The 23363-nt window shown below is 43.6% G+C and overlaps 1 protein-coding gene across 2 annotated transcripts in view; it reads left to right on the forward strand.

Annotated features, from left to right (window-relative positions):
• VWA8 (von Willebrand factor A domain containing 8) overlaps nucleotides 1-23363 on the forward strand; it is a 429985-nt gene that overhangs the window by 73013 nt on the left and 333609 nt on the right. For both annotated transcript variants that reach the window (XM_044284760.1, XM_044284761.1), the window contains exon 5: nucleotides 4511-4621. In XM_044284760.1, the coding sequence (XP_044140695.1) occupies nucleotides 4511-4621 (111 nt within the window). The remainder of the gene's footprint in view (nucleotides 1-4510; nucleotides 4622-23363) is intronic.

The raw sequence follows: 23363 nt of genomic DNA on the forward strand, positions 1-23363 counted from the left end.
CTTTAGTGCAATGAGGGTGTTCTATTTTGTCCGTTTTCACTGACCAACAGTCCCTGTAGATTCTAATAGGACCGTTTTTTTTTTGTGTCTGGGTCTCCTAGGCAACCTGTTTGTGTATTACTCAGTGTAATACACTAACAGGCAATGCATTACAATACAGATGTAAAAGAAGCAAAAAAAAAATTGTTTTTAATTTATAAGAAAATAAAGTTTAACCGCCTCCGGACCACCTAACGCAGGATCGCGTTCTGGAGGCGGCAGCTCTGCGCACAGTCACGCATATACGCGTCATCTCGCGAGACGTGAGATTTCCTGTGAACGCGCGCACACAGGCTCGGAAGGTAAGCGAGTGGATCTCCAGCCTGCCAGCGGCGATCGTTCGCTGGCAGGCTGGAGATGCGATTTTTTTAACCCCTAACTGGTATATTAGACGCTGTTTTGATAACAGCGTCTAATATACCTGCTACCTGGTCCTCTGGTGGTCCCTTTTGCTTGAATCGACCACCAGAGGACACAGGCAGCTCTGTAATAAGTAGCACCAAACACCACTACACTACACCCCCCCCACCTGTCACTTATTAACCCCTGATCACCCCATATAGACTCCCTGATCACCCCCCTGTCATTGATCACCACCCTGTAAGGCTCCATTCAGACGTCCGTATGATTTCTACGGATACATGGATCGGATCCGCAAAACACATACGGACTTCTGAATGGAGCCTTACAGGGGGGTGATCAATGACAGGGGGGTGATCACCCATATAGACTCCCTGATCACCCCCCTGTCATTGATCATCCCCCTGTCATTGATCACCCCCCCCATAAGGCTCCATTCAGACGTCCGTATGTTTTTTACGGCTCCACGGATACATGGATCGGATCCGCAAAACACATACGGACGGCTGAATGGAGCCTTACAGGGGGTGATCAATGATCACCCCATATAGACTCCCTGATCACCCCCCTGTCATTGATCACCCCCCTGTAAGGCTCCATTCAGACGTCCGTATGATTTTTACGGATCCACGGATACATGGATCGGATCCGCAAAACGCATACGGACGTCTGAATGGAGCCTTACAGGGGGGTGATCAATGACAGGGGGGTGATCACCCCATATAGACTCCCTGATCACCCCCCTGTCATTGATCACCCCACTGTAAGGCTCCATTCAGACATTTCTTTTGGCCCAAGTTAGCGGAAATATATATATATATTTTTTTTTCTTCCAAAGTCTCATATTCCACTAACTTTTGTCAAAAAAATAAAATCTCACATGAACTCACCATACCCCTCTCGGAATCCAAATGCGTAAAAGTTTTTTAGACATTTATATTCCAGACTTCTTCTCACGCTTTAGTGCCCCTAAAATGCCAGGGCAGTATAAATACCCCACTTGTGACCCCATTTCGGAAAGAAGACACCCCAAGGTATTCCGTGAGGGGCATATTGAGTCCATGAAAGATAAAAAAATTGTCCCAAGTTAGCGGAAAGGGAGACTTTGTGAGAAAAAACTAAAAAAAATCAATTTCCGCTAACTTGTGCCCAAAAAAAAAAAATTCTATAAACTCCCCATGCCCTTCATTGAATACCTTGGGGTGTCTTCTTTCCAAAATGGGGTCACATGTGGGGTATTTATACTGCCCTGGCTTTTTAGGGGCTTTAAAGCGTGAGAAGAAGTCTGGGATCCAAATGTCTAAAAATGCCCTCCTAAAAGGAATTTGGGCCCCTTTGCGCAACTAGGCTGCAAAAAAGTGTCACACATGTGGTATCACCGTACTCAGGAGAAGTTGGGGAATGTGTTTTGGGGTGTCATTTTACATATACCCATGCTGGGTGAGATAAATATCTTGGTCAAATGCCAACTTTGTATAAAAAAATGGGAAAAGTTGTCTTTTGCCGAGATATTTCTCTCACCCAGCATGGGTATATGTAAAAAGACACTTCAAAACACATTGCCCTACTTCTCCTGAGTACAGCAATACCACATGTGTGACACTTTTTTGCAGCCTAGGTGGGCAAAGGGGCCCACATTCCAAAGAGCACCTTTCAGATTTCACAGGCCATTTTTTTTACACATTTGGATTTCAAACTACTTCTCACGCATTTGGGCCCCTAAAATGCCAGGGCAGTATAACTACCCCACAAGTGACCCCATTTTGGAAAGAAGAAACCCCAAGGTATTTCATGATGGGCATAGTGAGTTCATGGAAGTTTTTATTTTTTGTCACAAGTTAGTGGAATATGAGACTTTGTAAGGAAAAATAAATAAATAAAAAAATTCATCATTTTCCGCTAACTTGTGACAAAAAAATAAAAAGTTCTATGAACTCACTATGCCCATCAGCGAATACCTTAGGGTGTCTACTTTCCGAAATGGGGTCATTTGTGGGGTTTTTCTACTGTCTGGGCATTGTAGAACCTCAGGAAACATGACAGGTGCTCAGAAATTCAGAGTTGCTTCAAAATGCGGAAATTCACATTTTTATACCATAGTTTGTAAACGCTATAACTTTTAACCAAACCATTTCTTTTTATTACCCAAACATGTTTTTTTTAATCAAAGACATGTAGAACAATAAATTTAGAGAAAAATTTATATATAGATTTTTTTTAAAATTTTTTACAACTGCAAGTGAAAAATTTCATTTTTTTGCAAAAATTTAGTTAAGTTTCGATTAATAACAAAAAAAAAGTAAAAATGTCAGCTGCAATGAAATACCACCAAATGAAAGCTGTATTAGTGAGAAGAAAAGGAGGTAAAATTCATTTGGGTGGTAAGTTGCATGACCGAGCAATAAACGGTGAAAGTAGTGTAGTGCAGAATTGTAAAAAGTGGTCTGGTCATTAAGGGTGTTTAAAGGGCTTCTGTCACCCCATTAAACCGTTTCTTTTTTTTTTCTTTACTAATAATCCCTACACTGCGATCTCATCATACATAAGCTAATTAATGATTTTCGTTCAGTAGAATTTGTTAAAAATCGATTTTTGAAATATGTAAATTACCTTGCTACCAGCAAGTAGGGCGGCTACTTGCTGGTAGCAGCCGCATCCTCCGATGGTAATGACGCCCCCTCTGCTTGTTGATTGACAGATCCCGTCCGCTGGCCCTTTCTCTGCTGGCCCTGCCTCTTTTGATTCAATATCTGGCGCCTGCGCCGCGGCCGTACCCCTCTTCAATCTGCGCAGGCGCACTGAGAGGCGGCCACTCGCTCGGCCGCTCCATCCTCAATGCGCCTGCGCCGATGACGTCACATCTACACCCGGCGCAGGCGCATTGAGGAGCGAGCGGCCAAGCGAGTGGCCGCCTCTCAGTGCCCCTGCGCAGATTGAAGAGAGGTACGGCTGCGGCGCAGGCGCCAGATATTGAATCAAAACAGGCAGGGCCAGCAGAGAAAGGGCCAGCGGACGGGATCTGTCAATCAACAAGCAGAGGGGGCGTCATTACCATCGGAGGATGCGGCTGCTACCAGCAAGTAGCCGCCCTACTTGCTGGTAGCAAGGTAATTTACATATTTCAAAAATCGATTTTTAACAAATTCTACTGAACGAAAATCATTAATTAGCTTATGTATAATGAGATCGCAGTGTAGGGATTATTAGTAAAGAAAAAAAAAAAAACGGTTTAATGGGGTGACAGAAGCCCTTTAAGCTAGGGGAGCTGAGGTGGTTAAAGGGCTTCTGTCACCCCACTAAACGCATTATTATTTTTTGTCTACTTATAATCCCTATCCTGCCATATTGCCATACATTATGTTATTAATAATTTTCGTTCAGTAGATTTAGCCAAAAACTTACTTTTATGATATGCTAATTACCTTTCTACCAGCAAGTAGGGCGTCTACTTGCTGGTAGCAGCCGCAGAAAACCGCCCCCTCCTTGTGTTGATTAACAGGGCCAGCCGCTATCTCCTCCGGCCGGCCGTGTCAGCATTTCAAAAATCGCGCGCCTGTGTTGATTCGGCGCAGGCGCTCTGAGATAAGGAGGCTCGCCTCCTCAGCACTCCCTCAGTGCGTCTACGCCGATAACGTCTTCTCTTTCGGTGACGTAATCGGTGCAGGCGCACTGAGGGAGTGCTGAGGAGGCGAGCCTCCTTATCTCAGAGTGCCTGCGCCGAATTAACACGGGCGCGCGATTTTTGAAATGCTGACAGGGCCGGCCGGAGGAGATCGCGGCTGGCCCTGTCAATCAACACAAGGAGGGGGCGGTTTTCTGCGGCTGCTACCAGCAAGTAAACGCCCTACTTGCTGGTAGAAAGGTAATTAGCATATCATAAAAGTAAGTTTTTGGCTAAATCTACTGAACGAAAATTATTAATAACATAATGTATGGCAGGATAGGTATTATAAGTAGACAAAAAAAATAATAATGCGTTTAGTGGGGTGACAGAAGCACTTTAAATTAATATTCTATTTATATACCTATACGTTTTCAAAATGCAATAACAACATTTTGATCAGAGTGTTCTGTAGTGTTTGTAATGTTTCTGTTGTGGTTGTTATTACAGGAGCTGACTAAGCGGGAGGTCGAGTATATTTCTCTCTCCAGAGATACCACTGAATCTGATCTCAAGCAGAGAAGGGAGATACGAGCTGGAACTGCATTTTACATTGATCAGGCAAGTTATTAATGTGGTATTTTACGCAGACTGGCAGCGATAAAATGCAGGTTTTCATGTATGCATAGGCTGAATAATAACTAGCTGTAATTACTCCTTCGGCAAAAAAAATAAATCATTTTCTCCTATTTGTATTTGTGAATTCTCCAGATCCCAATGTTTTTTGCTTACCAGAAATGGTTGCTTGTTCTCCATTTGGGCACAGCGCTCAGAAATGTACAAAATGAGTGCCATCTGGATATTCCCTTAAATAGATCTAAGTAGTTGTGTACAGCATGTTCCCACCAAGCAGCGGCCTCCATGATGTGATATATGATCAGGCAGAACACCCTTGTTTTATTAGTCATTTACGGTGGATATTCACCGCAATATGAGATTCTTCGAACATCAAACTTTTCCAAATTCAGATCCACCGCAAGATGCAAAAATGAATTATGGGTGATAACGGCATGCTCCAGGCTTGGGAATTGTATTTGCAGGAACATCAGGAGGCTAAAAATAAAAATGATTTGTTCATTTCTCTTTCCCTTTTTGGAAAGGATTGTGAGAGCCTGCAGTTGGCCCATGGTGGCCCCCGTTTGTTGCACAAAACTCCCAGGAAGCAAGGAGACTTATATTGGGGAATGTGTAAGGAATTTCTAGGTAAAATATTTTATTTTTAGAAAATATTCTGTTAAAGGGAACCTGTCACCACGAAATGCAGTGCAATCTGCGGGCAGCTTGTTATAGAGCAGGAGGAGCTCAGCAGATTGATATATTGTTTTATTGGAAAAGATTGCATCAAAATTGTAATTTATGCATTTAAATCTCTACTCTTTGTATGCATCTGAGTCATGTGGGTGGGGCCACTCAGTGATTGACAGCTGACTCTGCCTGACTAATCATACAGGGGAGGCTGTCAGTCATCAAGTAGGAATGCTCACTTGACTCCTATGCATAAATAAGTTTAAATGCATAATTTACAAGTTTTCCTGAATCTTTTCCCACAAAACTATATCAATCTGCTCAGTTCTTCCTGCTCTATAACACAGTGCCCATAGATTACTGCTTTTTCATGGTGACAGGTTCCCTTTAAAGCAGGGGCGTTGCTAGGGTTTAAAAGATCCGGGGCCCAACCCCCGATGAATATCGCCCAGTTCTCTAAGTCTCCCCTCACACACCACACTTGCTATACAGCATCACATACCTGTCACATCCAGTGCCTCCCAGGTGATGTCTCCTCCGATGTAGATCTTCTCTGTCATAAACTTCTCCATTTGGTCCGGACACTTCTCTCAGCCGTACCTTGTCTCCGCAGAGTGTGACGCACAGACATAGCTTTATCACTTTTCTGCCATCATCCCCCAACCTGGAGTCCACACAGTGTTATTCTGCTGCTCACTGTGCTCCCCAATACCCCCAAATACTATACTGAAGAAATAATAGTCCCCCCCCCCCCCATAGTAATAGTGCTCCTCCAAGTCCCACCAATAGTAATTCCCTTCTAGAATGCTCTCATTAGTAATACTACCCTACTGTGCCCTACTGTGGGAGTGATAATACTCCCCAAGAATGCCCCCATTAGTAGAAGAGCCCTCCAGTATTAATAATGCCCTCACAGAGCCCCCTGTAGAAATAAGGCCCCCCTATTGTTCCCCCAGTGGTAATAAAGCTCTCTACAGACCCCTCAGTAGTAATAAGGCCCCCATAGTGCTCCTACTAGAAATAAGGCAGATCTATAAGTCACTCCTATAGAGCCCCCAGTAGTAATAAGAACGCCTAATGTCTCCTGGATTTATAATACCCCTACAGTGTCTATTGTATTTATACTGCCCCCTACTGTTATAATGCTCACCCTGAAGTGCCACCAGTATTTATACTGGCCCCTGTAGTTATATTTCTCTCTCCACCATACAGTCCCATGTAAATAACCTCACTCTCCTCCCTTCAGCCCCTCCAATATATAGTTCAATGTAAATAACACTATTTCCCTCCCTCCACCATAGAGTCCCATGTAAATAACATCACACCATCTCGCCAGCCCCCTCCAATATGCAGTCCCATGTAAATAGCATCCCTGTCTATCTACAGCCCCCTCCAAAATACAGTCCCATGTAAATAACATCACCTCCTCCCCAGCCACCTTCAACATACTGTCCCAAGTAAATAATATCACCCCATCTCCTGCCACCTCCAACATGCAATCCCATGTAAATATCACCCCCTCAACATTCAGTCCCATGTAAATAACATCATTCCCCCCACCAGCCACCTTCAACATACATTCCCCTGTAAATAACATTGCCCCCTCAGCATTCAGTCCTATGTAAATAACATCACTCCCTTTGTACCTATGAAACTTGCTCACCTGTTACATGTGCAATTGGCAGCTAAAGGCATCTGTGGTGGTCCCATGTTCGTAGGTGAGAAAAATGATGTTTTAAAATATGAAAATTAGCCTCTAGGAACAACGGGGGCATTGCCATTGCACCTAGAGGCTCTGCGGTCTCTGCACCTGCTGTGACCTCTGCACTTTAACAGGTCCAGGCAGTGAACATGTCATCATACCTGGGCCTTTTAATTAAAGTGGAGCGGGGACGGCAGTTGTAGTTCATAAATTATTAGATGGAATAGAACAGGAATGGCACAAGATAGAGCTATATGAGAAAATGCCCCAGAATTGTTGTTTAGGGGGGAATGCAATTATTTACTAAAACAGACATGTCAGAATTGGTGCTAGGTCCTATTTAACCCCTTCCCAACTGATCCACATAAATATGTCAGCTGTGTGGGATGGGTATGTGGAGCATGCTCATGATCTGAGTCCGCTCAACAGGCAGCGGGTGTCAGCTGTGTAATACAGATGACACCAGCCAGAAATAACCGGGATCAGAGAACGCCTTATGAAAATATATTTTTTTTTAATTGGTCCTGAAGTGATTGAGCGTGGGGGCAGGGTAGATGAAAGAAAGGGATACATTCAAAACTGCCTTTTTTTTGCTTTGACGTTTAGTTTTTGTAGCAAATATTTGGCAAAATTGACAGGCAAATTTTCAATAAAGTGAAAATGAAGTAAATTGTAGTTTTGCAGTGCAGGGAGAAGCTGCTACTGATTACATACAGCTTGCCATGCACTCACACTATATCCCAAGCACACATACTGTATTGCTTGGGATAATCAGTAGGGTACATAGAAAGTTATTTTATTTTTCACACGTCCGTGGTGTGTTGCGGACCCGCAAATTGCGGATCCGCAACACACCCGGCCGGCACCCGCTATAGAAATGCCTATTCTTGTCCCCAGCTGCGGACAAGAATAGGACATGTTCTGTCTTTTGCGGAGCTGCGGACCGGAAGTTCGGGGCCGCGCTCCGCAAATGCGAAAGCGGAGAGCACATAGTGTGTTCTCCGCTCCACGTCCGGACCCATAGAGAATGAATGGGTCCGCACCCGTTCCACAAAATTGCGGAACGGGTGTGGACCCTTTTGCGGACATGTGAATGGACCCTTACCCAGGCCGCCACTACCAGGTACAGTGGCTTGACAGCACGTGCGCACTATACATCTTTGCTCGTCAGGATCAAGACGAAGATGTGCGCACATGTCGTTCTACAAAGGGATAGCGCTGTCAATCTAATGGAAAGGGAGGCGTGATTAAAAGCAGAGGGGCGTCATAGTCAAGCATCAGAGGTGTCGCTGGAGCGGTGCTCGAACCACATAGGCCCCCCTTGAGGTGATCACATGGCTCATTTGTATAATTTTAAAAGTTCATATTTCGCTATATGCCTTCTAGGGTAGGGTTGATCCAGGTGACAGAGCTTCTTTAAAGGGAACCTGTCATTAACATTATGCTGTCCATACTAATGGCAGCATAAAGTAGAGACAGGTGAGTTGATTTCAGCTGTCTGGCATTTAAAATTTAAAAGTAAGTGGTTGCTGAGAACCAACATCACAATCATTGCAGACTGGGCCTGGAAAAGAGTCACGGCCACCTGAGAAGAGTCCTGGTTATTCATGAGTTCCTGCTCTCCTGCCCACCTGCTGATGACTGACCGTCTTCTACCTAGTTTTCCCCCTTTCTCTCTAGGAGAGAACAGAAGATTATGTATAACCATGACTCTTCTCAGGTAGCCATGACTCTTTTCAAGGCCTGGGCTGCAATGATTATGATGCTGGATCTCGGCAACCACTTACTTTTAGCTCATAAGTGACACACCGCTGAAATCAGCATCTCTGTCACTATTTCATGCTGCCCTTAGTGAGGTCAGCATAAAGTTGATGACAGGTTCCCTTAAAGTTGATTTTTCCTTTTTTCAGAGTACAACGCCCCCTTATCCTTGGACAGGGTTTGGCATTTCTGCCCATTCATCCAAATGAATAGGGCTGACCTAAATCTTCAGACACAGATCGTGGCAAGAATGTCACTGTTTCTCCAAATAAATCACCGACAACCCCTGTAACATCAGCAGTTTTAAAGTCCCTATAGCCACGTTACACTCAGGCTCTTAGTCACCCTGTTCTTGCCTACACCACCATATAGATGTATATGGCTGTGTTTGTCAGCAGTACTTAAAATGTGCCTCAGTTTAAAATCAGACATATTCAGGGGTGCAAAAGCAAAAACCAAGGGGGATATTTATCAAGACCGGCGCTTTCTGTGACGGCGGATGCGCGTAATAAATGAATAAGGCCCATCCTCCTGTAGTCCGTGCTCAGAGCTGCCGTAGAAAACTGGTGTAAATGAAGATAAATTTGTCACTGTGTCTTGCCACGCCCCATTCATCACCCTTGCCACACCCTCTGTTAGAAAAATGTCGAAAAAGGGGAAATGTGACAATTTTTTTTAAAGTCGCACCTGCAACGTTTTAACTCCACTTTTTCGGCGTAAGGGAATGATAACTCTCCACCACTGAGACCTGGTATCCTGATTTGGAAACAGGCACTGTAGTGAAAACTCAAGTAAAGATGAGCTCCAGCACGCCATCTTGTATTTTATTTCATCTACTTAAACATCTCAAATGTGTAAAAAGGATTGGTGTTTCTGACTATTTATGTCTAGTTCTCATTTATAGTATATGTTCCATTTATATAAATGCAGATCTCCACATACATAAATCTTCAAGGAGTGAGGTGATGGCAAACGGTTGCCATTGCCTTCCTCATGGTTTTTGTCATTGCTGGAGGTCCCAACACCTAGACCCCCTTATATGCTCTCAGCTTCTTGATATTTCTGTGTTTTACCTCTAGTTTATATTTACAAAAAGATGTTGACCTAACGAAGGGTGGGTGTGGGAAAGAGGGGGTGTGGATGATGAGGAACTGTGTTTTGTTTGTGGAGCATCCCTAATGAGAATTGGATGCAAGAATATTTTGGCAAGATGCTGTATGCTGTGCAAAACGGGAGGCCCTGGTATCCATGTTTCCAAAAAGGTGGGCTTTGTGGTCTTATTCTTAGAGTTGACCTGTACTCTTTTTGTTGTAATGCTTTTTATTTTTAGATTTGTATTCTTTTTCAAACTTTATAACACTTGGGTGTGAAGAGTCGTTTTTGTAATGTAGTGTGAACTGGTTTGGATTTAAAACTCAGAACAGGTTGAGCTGAAACAGCCTTAATGAGGACTAAATTGGGCACTTATTTTCAATTATGATTTCCTTTTTTAATATATTTAACTTCCTTAAAATTGGATATTGTGTCTGGATTTGGACAGCCAGAGAGCCTGAGAAGAATCTATTTAAAAATAAATTGTCTCATAATGTACCCTTTATTTGCTCTAGGGGCCAAGAAACTAATTACAAAAATGGAACTGTAGACAGCTAATTACGAGATTTTAATTTGTGTACAACTGAATGACAGGGTTTTTCGTGGATCACAAAATTAACTCATTGAGTGCTTGACCAATTTTTATGTCCATTATTTAAAGGGATTCTGTCATCGGCAATTAGGCCTATAACCTAAACATATGGCGAGTCGGTACTAATACACAGAATCCTAAATTGACCTTACCAAATGCGCCCTGTGGCTCTATAATCATATAAAACAGGTTTATATAACCTGTCACTCACGTCACAATTGTGTCCAAGGGGACGTCTCACGATGCAATGTGCCCGGCTGCAGCCATCTCCTTCCGGTGCCCAGCGCCGCCTTCTGAATCGAAATCGCCGCCCTTCTTTTCATTAGATCCGCCTACCTCAGTTCATCGCCTCCTCTTTAACATCCGCTCTCCTCAGCCAGATCCCGCGCGTGCGCACTAGGTATCACTCGGCTGTAAGAGGTTGGATGGCTGTAGGCTGTAATCTGGCAACCAAGGCAGGTTCTAGCGAAGTGCGCCGGCCGGTGCATGCGCACTTCGCATAACTAGGCCGCTGCCAGGATCCCGCACGGGTGCATCAGGTGATACCTAGTGCGCATGCGCGGGATCTGGCTGAGGAGAGCGGACGTTAGAGAGGTGGCGATGACTGAGGTAGGCGGCTCTAATGAACAGGAGGGCGGCGATTTCAATTCAGAGGGCGGCGCTGGGCACCGGAAGGAGATGGCTGCAGCCGGGCACATTGCATCGTGAGACTTCCCCTTGGACACAATTGTGACGTGAGTGACAGGTTATATAAACCTGTTTAATATGATTATAGAGCCACAGGCGCATTTGATAAGGTCAATTTAGGATTCTGTGTATTAGTACCGACCTCGCCATATGTTTAGGTTATAGGCCTAATTTCTGATGACAGAATCCCATTAAGTTTTACATCAAGCTGCTGATCAGTGGTACATGAAAAGCCGACCACGGCTGGAAAACTCTAATACTATCATTCGGTGTATAGTAAATTAATACCGAATTTGTTAATGGGTTTATTTGCTATTCTTATGTATTTGAGGTATAACTGGAAGTATATCAGAGGTTATCTGGATCAATAAAGTCACTGGGACATTTAGACCATTTCAGTTCACTGAAAGGAAAGATATCCCTACACGTGCTTTCCTATACTTGCATGCTCCTCACAAAATATCAAAATGATTCTTCTTAGACGCTAAACCGATGGAACTGCAGAAAAAAAAAAAACACCCTCTTAGGTCAGATAATTAACCCCTTCTACCCCGGGCCAATTTTCGCCATTCTGCCCAGGCCATTTTTTGCAAATCTGACATGTCACTTTATGCGGTAATAGCTTTGGAGCACTTTTAGTCATAAATTTGAGTCAATATATTTAATTTTTATTTATGAAAAAAATCACAAATTTACCCAAAATTTTGAAAAATTTGCAATTTTCTAAATTTCATTTTCTCTGCTTTTAAAACAGAAAGTGATACCTCATAAAATATTTATTACTTAACATTCCTCATATGTCTACTTTATGTTGGCATCATTTTGTAAATGTAATTTAATTTTTAAGAAAATTTCCCAAACCCACTTTTTTAAGGACCACTTCAGGTCTGAAGTCACTTTGTGGGGCTTACAGAGTGGAAACACAAGAATTAAAGGAAAATGGAGATGAAATTTCAAAATTTCACTTTTTGGGCAGGTTTTCAATTTTAATAAATTTTTTTCTTTAACACATTGAGGGTTAACAGCTAAATAAAACTCAATATTTGCGGAACGGCACGGACAGCCTTCAATATAAATGTCTATTGTTGTCAGTAAAGCGGGGACAAGAATAGGACATGTTATATTTTTTTTAGCGGGGCCACTGAACGGAGCAACGAATGCGGACAGCACACGGAAACACCCCACATGTGGTCGTAAACTGATGTAAGTGCACACAGCAGTGAGTAGAAGAAAAGGAGCGCTGTATAGTTTTTAGAAGGCAGATTTTACTAGACTTGTTTTTAGATCCCATGTCCCATTCGAAGCCCCCCTGATGCACCGTTACAGCAGAGAATCCCAAAAAGTGACCCCATTTTGGAAACTAGGTAATAAGGTGCCAGTTTTGTTAGTACTATTTTGGGTTACATATGATTTTCAATTGCTGTATATTAAGTTTTTTTTGTGAGGCAAGGTAACAAAAAAATGGCTGTTTAAATATTTTTTTTTTTTTTTACAACATTCATCTGACAGGGTTGATCATGTGTTATTTTTATAGGGCAGGTTGTTATGGACACAGTGATATCAAATATGTCCACTTTGTTTCAGTTTTACATAATAAAGCATTTTTGAAAAAGAAATAGGTTTTTATGTCTCCATTTTCTGAATGCCTTATTTCTTCTTCCGATCGTCTTTTTTTTTTTTGTGATGTTCATTGGATGGGGTGGATCATGTGATATACAGTTGTGTTCAAAATTATTCAACCCCCAATGCTGTAAAGGGTTTTAGGGAATTTAGTGTACATTTGTAATTGTGTTCAGAATGAAATCTTACAAGGACTTTTTAAAGAACCAAATGCAACTAAAATGACATCAATTGTTTTTGTAATACAGTATTAAATGTTTTTTGTGATTTCTTCATTGACACAATTATTCAACCCCTTAAAGACCACCACTCTTAAGAACAGAGGTTCATTCAAGTGTTTTCGATCAGGTATTGAAAACACCTATGGATGTCAAGGAGCAGCAATCAAGCATAATAAGCACCAATTAGGCAGATTTAAAAGGACTGTGATACTCAGCTCCTTCTAGACATTTACTGGTGTGTTTACAAACATGGTGAAGTCAAGAGAATGGTCCAGGAAGACAAGAGAAGAGGTGATTTCTCTTTACAGGAAGGGCAATGGCTATAAGAAGATTGCAAATATGTTAAACATACCAAGAGACACCATAGGAAGCATCATTCGCAAATTCAAGGCAAAGGGCACTGTTGAAACGCTACCTGGTCGTGGCAGAAAGAAGATGCTGACTTCGACTGCTGTGTGCTACCTGAAGCGCAAAGTGGAGAAAAGTCCCTGTGTGACTGCTGAGGAACTGAAAAAAGATTTGTCAGATGTGGGTACTGAAGTTTCAGCTCAGACAATAAGGCGCACACTGCGTAATGAAGGCCTCCATGCCATAACTCCCAGGCGCACCCCCTTGCTGTCTCCAAAGAATAAGAAGAGTCGACTGCAGTACGCCAAAAGTCATGTGGACAAACCACAAATGTTTGGGGATAGTGTTCTGTGGACTGATGAAACAAAATTAGAACTGTTTGGGCCCATGGATCTACGCTATGTTTGGAGGAGGAAGAACAAGGCCTATGAAGAAAAGAACACCTTGCCTACTGTGAAGCATGGCGGGGGGTCAATCATGCTTTGGGGCTGTTTTGCTTCTAACAGGTACAGGAAAGCTTCAGCGTGTGCAAGGTACCATGAATTCTCTTCAGTACCAGGAGATATTGGATGAAAATGTCATGCAGTCCGTCACAAACCTGAGGCTTGGGAGACGTTGGACCTTTCAACAGGACAATGATCCCAAGCATACCTCCAAGTCCACTAGAGCATGGTTGCAGATTAAAGGCTGGAACATTTTGAAGTGGCCATCGCAGTCACCAGACTTAAATCCGATTGAGAACCTCTGGTGGGACTTAAAGAAAGTTGCAGCGCGCAAGCCTAAGAATGTGACTGAACTGGAGGCTTTTGCCCATGAAGAATGCCTGGGGCTGGATCTCCTCGGCCCCCGTCGAAGGCAGGTCCCGATGCTGTGCAAGACATTGGGCAGCCTGTGCATGGCACCGGGCTGCCTTGTCACCCATCGGGTCCTTGTCACTGTGGCGGGGACCTGATGGGCTCCCTCACCCGCTGCAAACACCTTCTATGCTACGGTCAATGCTGACCGCATCATAGAAGGGGTTAATCCGCCGGCATTGGCTTTTACAGCTATGCCGGCGGATACAGCAGGTGCCTGGCTATCAGAGACTGCCGGGCCACTGCCGTGATCTGGCGCGCACCTCTCCAGTTCCCACTCGATCACCATGACGTAATAGTATGTCAAAATGCGGCACGTCAATAGTACACCATGGCATACTATTATGTCATATATCGGGGATGGGTTAAATTTCCATGTTTGTCAGATCTATTTATTTTTATTTGTTAATATAATTGGAAATCATAAAATTTTCTAATATAGGCATATTTCAAAGTCTGCATACATACTAGGGATCGACCGATTATCGGATTTACCGATATTATCGGCCGATATTCAGGATTTTGAACGTTATCGGTATCGGCATTTATTTTGCCGATATTCCGATAACGTCCTGGGAACACAGATCGCGCTGCTGACAGCGCTCTCCGTGTTCCCTCAGCAGCAGCACAGGGGAGAAGGAAGCAGTGTCTCCTCCCCCTGTGCTGCTGCTGCCGCTCCAGCCAATGGGAGGACAGGGGACAAGAGGAGGGGAGGAGCTATGGCCACTGCGCCACCAATGAAGCTTAATCTCACATTCATTCATATACAGGAGGCGGGAGCTGCAGGATCACATCGCCGGCTCCCGGCCTCTATGAGCTGTAGCTGCGATCTGCGGTAGTTAACTCCTCAGGTGCCGCGGATCGCAGCTACTGCTCATAGAGGTCGGGAGCCGGCTATGTGATCCTGCAGCCAGCTCCCGCCTCCTGTATATGAATAAATTAGAGATTAAGCTTCATTGGTGGCGCAGTGCGCCCCCCCCCAAGCCCCCCAGTATCAGACATTGGTGGCGCAGTGCGCCCCCCCTCCCCCCCAGTATTAAGCAGTGGTGCGCTCCCCCCCCACCCCAGTCGCAGTGCGCCCCCCCACAGGATCCCCTCTCCCCTGCTCCTCCGATCGGAGCCCCAGCAGTGTAATGCTGGGGCTCCGATCGGTTACCATGGCAGCCAGGACGCTATTGAAGCCCTGGCTGTCATGATAAGCTCCATGCTGCTGTGTGCACAAAGCACAGAGCAGCAGGGACAGTGTGAGCTCCTATTCACCCTGATAGATCTCTATCAGGGTGAATAGGACAAGGGTTCTAGTCCCTAAGGGGGCTAAAAGTTAGTTTAAAAAAAAAAAAAAGTAATAAAAATAAAAACACCAAAATATTAAATATAAATGAAAAAGAAAGATTTACAAAAAAAAATAAAAATACACATTAACAATAAACATTAATTTTCAGCAGATTTGTGGGAATTTTAATTTTTTTTTCAAAAATAAAAATTCCCAGAATATCGGTATAAATTATCGGCTATCGGCCTGAAAGTTCACAAATTATCGGTATCGGTATCGGCCCTAAAAAATCAATATCGGTCGATCCCTAATACATACCTTTCTAATATCAGGCATTTGACTGCTACAGTATATGCGGAAGAATGCTGTAGCTCATGTATCAGTCCTATGTAATCCATTCATGGCCTAACTGAAACATGGCATCGTTTGTGTGACACAGTTTTTCCCCTGATATTCAGTAAGCAGCAGTGTTACTGAATGCAATTCATGTGTGAAGTAACTAGGTCTAGTGGAGGAATCATGATTTATATTGTGGTTATTACAGTAACTGCAGCATAGTGAGCCTGTCCGTAATGATTTATAAAACAGCGCACACAGAGATCTGCTTCTACATTGACTGAGAGACATGAGATGCTACTGCAGGTAGTAATACAGTATATAGTGGACATGTTCTGCTCCTCAATACACTACTATTCACTTGTTATATATCCGGGAAGTTAACTGAAAGCCCAGGTCACATGATACTTTTGAGAGTCACATGACTGACGCCATGTTTAGTCCTGTCAGTTCTCCTACAGATGCATTTTACAGGACTGAAATGTGCTGTACCTTCATTAAAACCGCAATACTTCTTAACATTTTTTGCTAGGGCAGAAGTTTGTACTACGGAGCTGTTTTTCATGCTGTAGGTGGAGTGAGGAAGTCATCATAGGTCTTCTGGTTATCCAAGCACTTCCTGCTCTGTCTTCTTTCACCATTTCTCTAAGGCCGAATCCACACGGCCGTTTTTCACAGCCGTGAGCGGTCCGTGGAGCCGCGGCCTGGATCCCTGCTGAGAGCAGGAGCGCACAACGTCATTGGTTGCTTTGACGCCGTGCGCTCCCTGCTGCCGCCACAGTACAGTAATACACTGGTATGATCTATACCAAACGGCCGTGGGCATTCGGCCTAAGCCTCATGTATGTTATGCCCATGGTCACTTTCTGGTTCTTTTTCTGCTTACTTGAACCACTTACTTCAACCTGACTTATGAATGTGTGTTGTGAATTAAAAAGTCTTATTCAGCGTGAGGAGATTTATAGGCCATACATACTCCTCTGGAATTCTGGGAAGAAATAGGCAAATAAGCTTTCAACAAGCTCCGCCTCTATTGCTATCAGATGTAAGGCAGCTATCCTATAAGTCAATGTTCAACCCTTTAACTAGGCCTTAAGACATGACTTGGATAATATATAAGCCAGCACCTCATCTGCAGACAGCTGTTTCGGGGTGATTGCCCCTCATCAGTGCAGAACTGGCTTAACTTTGTAAAGTGAAGATTTGGTGAAGCCAGGATTTGAAGGGTACTATCTCTCGGAGCATTTAAAAAAAGCAAACTGCAGCACTCACCTGTGTTTCCTCCTTTTCTCCTGGGAAGCATGTATGGCCTATAAGTCTCCTCACTCCAAATAAAGCGCTCTATCCCCAAGGTGAGATCCTCCTCAAATCCTAACCTCTTATCCATTTAAGCCAGTACTCTGCTCTGCACTCATAAGGGGCAATCACCCCGAAACAGCTGTCTGCAAATGGGACACTTGCTTAATTTTCATCAGAGTCATGTCTCAAGGCCTCTTAAAGGGTTTCTACCACTTTGATTTCACATAATTAGGTGTCAGACACTAGCGATCCGCTAGTGTCTGCTCTGCCAAACAATCCTGCTATAATAGCTTTTGGGGCAGCTAATGACCCTCTAGGTGCTATGGGGGCGTCATTAGCACCTAGAGGATCAGTCTACCGTCACAAGATGCCTCCGCCCAGCGCGTCCCTCCAGCCCACCCATCTCCTCCGGAATGCGATCAAACGGACACTTCACGCGCATGCGCCGTGCGCGGCTGTATTCGGCGCATGCGCAGTGAATGTCCGACCGCTTCCCTGCTCAGACATCTGTGACGTCATCGGCGCAGGCGCAGTGGAGATGTCTGAGCAGTGAAGCGGTCGAACATTCACTGCGCATGCGCGTGAAGTGTCCGTTTGATCGCATTCCGGAGGAGATGGGCGGGCTGGAGGGACGCGCTGGGCGCCGATGATGGAACTGCGCCTGCGCCGATGACGTCACAGTGCTCCATCGGCGCAGGCGCAGTGGAGATGTCTGAGCAGGGAAGCCGTCGGACATTCACTGCACATGCGCCGAATACAGCCGCGCACGGCGCATGCGCGTGAAGTGTCCGTTTGATCGCATTCCGGAGGAGATGGGCGGGCTGGAGGGACGTGCTGGGCGGCGGCATCTTGTGACGGTAGACCGATCCTCTAGGTGCTAATGACGCCCCTATAGCACCTAGAGGGTCATTAGCATATTAATATAAGTTCTTTTTTTAGGTAAACGGCTGCCCCAAAAGCTATTATAGCAGGATTGTTTGGCAGAGCAGACACTAGCGGATCGCTAGTGTCTGACACCTAATTATGTGAAATCAAAGTGGTAGAAACCCTTTAAAAGGTTGAACATTGACTTCTAGGATCGATACCTTACATCTGGTTGCATCAGAGGCAGAGCCTGTTAGGAGCTCATTTACAATCTCTTTCTTATTTAAAAAGGTCTATGATACAGACTATAATTCAACATCTTTAATACATCTTGTGACTTTCTCATGGGTATGAGGAAGCTACGTTTGGTGACAATAGGTGTGGAGTCTCTGTTCCCTTCTCCTTCTGTTTGGTTGTTATAGATATCTGTAACTAAAAGATGATACAATAAGTCTAATTCAGTGGTCAGCAAAGTGCGGCTCGCGAGCCACAAGCGGCTCTTTGGTGCGGGCTCCCACGGCGACCCATCCTGCACACTAGGACTAGGGCTAGACGATATATATAAAAAATAATCGAATTGCGATAATCGCCAAATGCGATATGGCGATTTGGCCGACCCGAAAATGCTGCGATTGTATATGAAGGGGCCCCGCGCACATAACTGGCTTTGTGTGTAAAGTATTTTACTACTGTCTGAAACAAGCTCTCGTCTATTGATAAAGTGGCCAGCCTCTGTACTCTTTCACTATGAATGCACTGCAGCGAGTGACTTCCGGTGCAGCTACATCACTTCCGGGTATAGACTTTTGTCCGGGTATAGAGAAGTGGCAGAACACCGGCCGGCCCGCTCGCTACCGTGCATTCATAGTGAAAGTGAGTACAGAGGCTGGCCATTTTATCAATAGGAGAGAGATTGTTTCAGACAGTAGTAAAATACTTTACATACAAAGCCAGTTATGTGCGCAGTTTAGGACACATGAGGGGACACATAGGGCCATGAGGGGGACCAGCATAAGATGCTATATGTGTGTCTTATGCTGGCCCCCCTTATGGCCCTATGTGTCATAGCACACATCCCCTAACAGTGCCATCCACAGATCCACCCCATAACAGCGTCATCCACAGATCCCCCATAACACTGTCCTCCACAGATCCCCCATAACAGTGTCCTCCACAGATCCCCGACATAACAGCGTCCTCCACAGATCCCCCACATAACAGCGTCCTCCACAGATCCCCACACATAACAGCGTCATCCACAGAATGTACCTTCCTATATATTTTAGGTTTTAAAAATGTGGAGAAATTTCAATCGTGGTTTTGGCGATATTTGGCTCAGTTGACAAAAAAGTTTGCCTACCACTGCTCTAGGGTACTTTCACACTTGCAGCAGAGAATTCCGGCAATCCGATGCATTTGTGAGATGGATCCGGATGCAGATCCGTCTCACAAATGCATTGCAATACCGGATCCGTCTTTCCGATTGTCATCCGTAAAAATGGATCCGGTATTAATTTTTTTCTCATTTTTAAAGGTCTACGCATCAGACCACAAATCCGGGTCCGTTTTGCCGGAACACTGGGGGCCGGATCCGGCATTAATGCATTTCAATGGAAAATAATGCCGGCATTCCGGCAAGTGTTCAGGATTTTTGACTGCAGTATTTTCTCTGGAGAAAAACCGTAAGAGGGACTGAACTGATGCATCCTAAACGGAATTGCTCTCCATTCAGAAAGCATTAGGATAAAACTGATCAGTTTTTCTCCGGTATTGAGCCCCTAGGACAGTGATGGCGAACCTATGGCACGGGTGCCAGAGGCGGCACTCAGTGCCCTCTCTGTGGGCACCCGCACCCTGGAAGAAGTCCAAGGTGTAACACTATGCCTTAGACTTTTTCTGCCATTCATCAGCGCAGGGTATGCTATGAATGGCACAGACAGCTCACTGAATGAAGGCAGGCTATTATAGATAAATTATAAAGTACATGGAAGATAAGTTATATTAGTATTCAGGGTAAATGGCCATGTTGGCACTTCGCGATAAATAAGTGAGTTTTGGGTTGCAGTTTTGGGCACTCGGTCTCTAAAAGGTTCACCATCACTGCCCTAGGACGTAACTCAATACCAGAAAAGAAAAATGCTAGTGTGAAAGTACCCTTACGCAGTAGGTCATTTTTGTGATCCAGCCTTATTAAATAATCTCATGTTTTCTGTGTATGTTTGCACAGATAACTCTTTTTCCCTTTATTGCTACATGTTCCTAGTACATTGATAATCATGTTAATAAAACCTTTTTTAGGGCACTATTAAGCTTAGGCTCTTTGTGTATTGCTGCATGTAAATGAGAAAAGAATATACGCTTGGGTAATGTGCCTATTAAAATGCTTTATTGTGTCTGATGGCGGCCTTTCTGATTAGTCCTCGTGGAAAACATTTTCGTTTCCATTTCAGCATGTTAAGTGAGTTGAGATGTACAGATGGTAAGTAGGTGTATTGGGATATGGCTAAGTAAATATTTTCTAATTAGATGCAAATCATGTTCTGTGGCGCTTCAGTGTGTTCACCGTGACTCACTGGAAAGTCATCTCACTGTATGCGGTGTGATGGTAAAGACATTAAATGACAATTGACCTTTTAGTTTCCATGGTCTTGATTGCTTGTTTGATTTATTTTTATTGTAGCACATTTCATCTCTAAATTGGGAAAGATATATATAGATACATTTGTGAGTAGGTAGTAGGTGTGATGCTTGGGCTGTTAATTGTATGTTCTCAGGTGTAAGGTCTTATATAATTTCATAAAGGTAGCTACTTATCTCGGGCTTTGTCATCTGTGTCATAAACAATACTATAAAAGAGTCACAAAGTTCTAGGTGTATTGTAAAGCTAAATAAATTGTTTTTCATTTGAAGAAGAAGCAAGGGAGTAGAAGCAAAATACATGGCATACAAGACTGAATAAAAAGTAGAATAGAGCAAATTCATTAGTCCGCAGAGATGCTTCATCTTTAAAGGGAACCTATTATCAACTTTATGCTGGCCTTACTGAGGGCAGCATAAAATAGTGACAGAAATGCTGATTTCAGTTGTGTGTCACTCATGAGCTAAAAGTAAGTGGTTGCCGAGAACCAGCATCATAATCATTGCAGCCCAGGCCTTGAAAAGCGTCAGATCTACCTGAGAAGAGTCCTGGTTATACATAATCTCCTGCTCTCCCGACCTTCTGCTGATGGTTGGCAGTTCTCTCCTAGAGAGAAAGGGAGAAAACTAGGCAGAAGACTGTCAGTCATCAGCAGGTGGGCAGGAGAGCAGGAAGTCATGAATAACCATGACTCTTCTCAGGTGGCCGTGACTCTTTTCCAGGCCCAGTCTGCAATGATTGTGATGTTAGTTCTCAGCACCCACTTACTTTTAATTTTTAAATGATAGATCGCTGAAATCCACTCCCCTGTCTCTATTTTATGCTGCCAACAGTATGGACAGCCTAATGTTGATGACAGGTTCCCTTTAAAGAAGCTCTGTCATCTGGATCAACCCCACACTAGAAGGCATATAGCGAAATATGAACTTTTAAAATTATACAAATGAGCCATGTGATCACCCCGAGGGGGGCTTATGTGGTTCGAGCACAGCATAACGTTGATGACAGGTTCCCTTTAAATAAATACAGAGAAACCTATCTAAAAGGCCATCTCTTGGAGAACACTGACCAATTATCCAGACCAGATTTTCTGACAGATTGGTAGTTCCTGTTCATTTTCTTTGAGAGAACCACTTCTGAAGAAGACCAGTTTTCAATGTAATTTTGGTTATGGTTTTACTGTGCATGATTTTAAATATGACCTAATGACTTTGAGCTCATTTAGATGAGTGATGTTCACAGCCTTGTTCTGTCTGAGTGTAGAACAGACATCACACAGACTAAACAGTGACACATAATCAATGGGCCAAGTCACTCTTCCGATTTTCCACATGGGCCATTGGCCTGTGTAGAGGAAATGGCAGCATGCACTACTTTAGCCCTATTTTTGAGCAAGGCTCATCCATTTAAAGGGGTTTTCACTTTTTTATAAAAATATTCCCAAATATTCCCCCTCATGGCCCTATGGCTCATTTTGTCTTATAAAATGGCCGCCATCCTATTAGTACACACAAAACCTGTCACACAGCAGCACAAGTTACTTCAAAACACTGAGCTAAAGAGCTGCCTCATCCTCCTCTCTGCTTTGCTTGTCAGGGATTATGATCTTGAATACAGCTGATAAGATCTTCAGCTGAGTCTCTGTAGTAATGGAGTTCTTGAGAAGACAGCTGAAGTAAAGAGAGGATGGACAGGACAGACTGTGGTAATGTGGGGCTGTGGTAATCGAGACTGCATACAAGGGCTTCTGCCTCACCCCAACCTCCTCTCTGTACTTCATGTCTCCTCATGAACTCCATTCCTACAGAGATTCAGCTGTATTCAGGATCATAATCCTTGAAAAGTAGGAGAGGAGGATGAGGCAGCTCTATAGCTCAGTTCCGTGTGGTTAGAGCAGGTTTTGTGTGTACTAATAGGACGGCGGCCATTTTATTTCTCCTAATGATTGCTCCCTAGACAAAATGAGCCATTATAACTAATGAAAGGTATTTGGGAATACATTTATAATAAAGTAATATTTAAGTATTTTTATTTTCTTAATTCCTGGCGAACCCCTTTAAGTGAATGATTCTGCAAGAAAAATAGACAGAACCTGGACAATATGTGTGCAGTCTGTTTAAAAAAAAAATAGATTTTTTTAGCCGGAAGTTTTAATAGCTTGTCTGAATGCCTACATGTTTTCTTGACCCCCTGAGGAAGCTGACTGCAAACGTACGTTATAGTATTAAGATGGTGGTCTGCTGCTGTGTTATCTTTGGTCCCTGATGGGTTTGTATATTATTTAATTTTGATTTGCCCCTATTTTGTTGTAATGCATCCTGCACATATAGTTGGGCATTTTTATGTTTCAAAGAACATTTATTGGATTTTTTGTATAAGTAAGCGAAAACTTACAGTGATGATTAACAGAATATGTTACATAGAACAATTACATCTCTTGGAGGTCTACATATCATTGATCACATTTTTTCATATATCAAAATAACAATGGTTTACTTCCAAACTTGAGGAACAAACACATTAATCCATCAGAGCTGTATTAGATTATAATATTGATACAGGGCTTATAAAGAAATACTATAACGTAGATCTGAGGAATGGGAGGAAGACAGCGAAGGTTACCACACCCTTTCAAAAGTGGAGAATGTGTCAGTGCGAATATCTGACATTTTTTCACATAGTAGAATTTTATTAATCCTATCTAATACTGCTTGGAAACAGAGTGAGTTAGAGCGCCATTTGAAAGCAATGTGGATTCTAGCTGCTGGTAG

The sequence above is a fragment of the Bufo gargarizans genome, chromosome 3 (assembly GCF_014858855.1).
Source record: "Bufo gargarizans isolate SCDJY-AF-19 chromosome 3, ASM1485885v1, whole genome shotgun sequence".
Taxonomy (NCBI): Eukaryota; Metazoa; Chordata; class Amphibia; order Anura; family Bufonidae; genus Bufo; species Bufo gargarizans.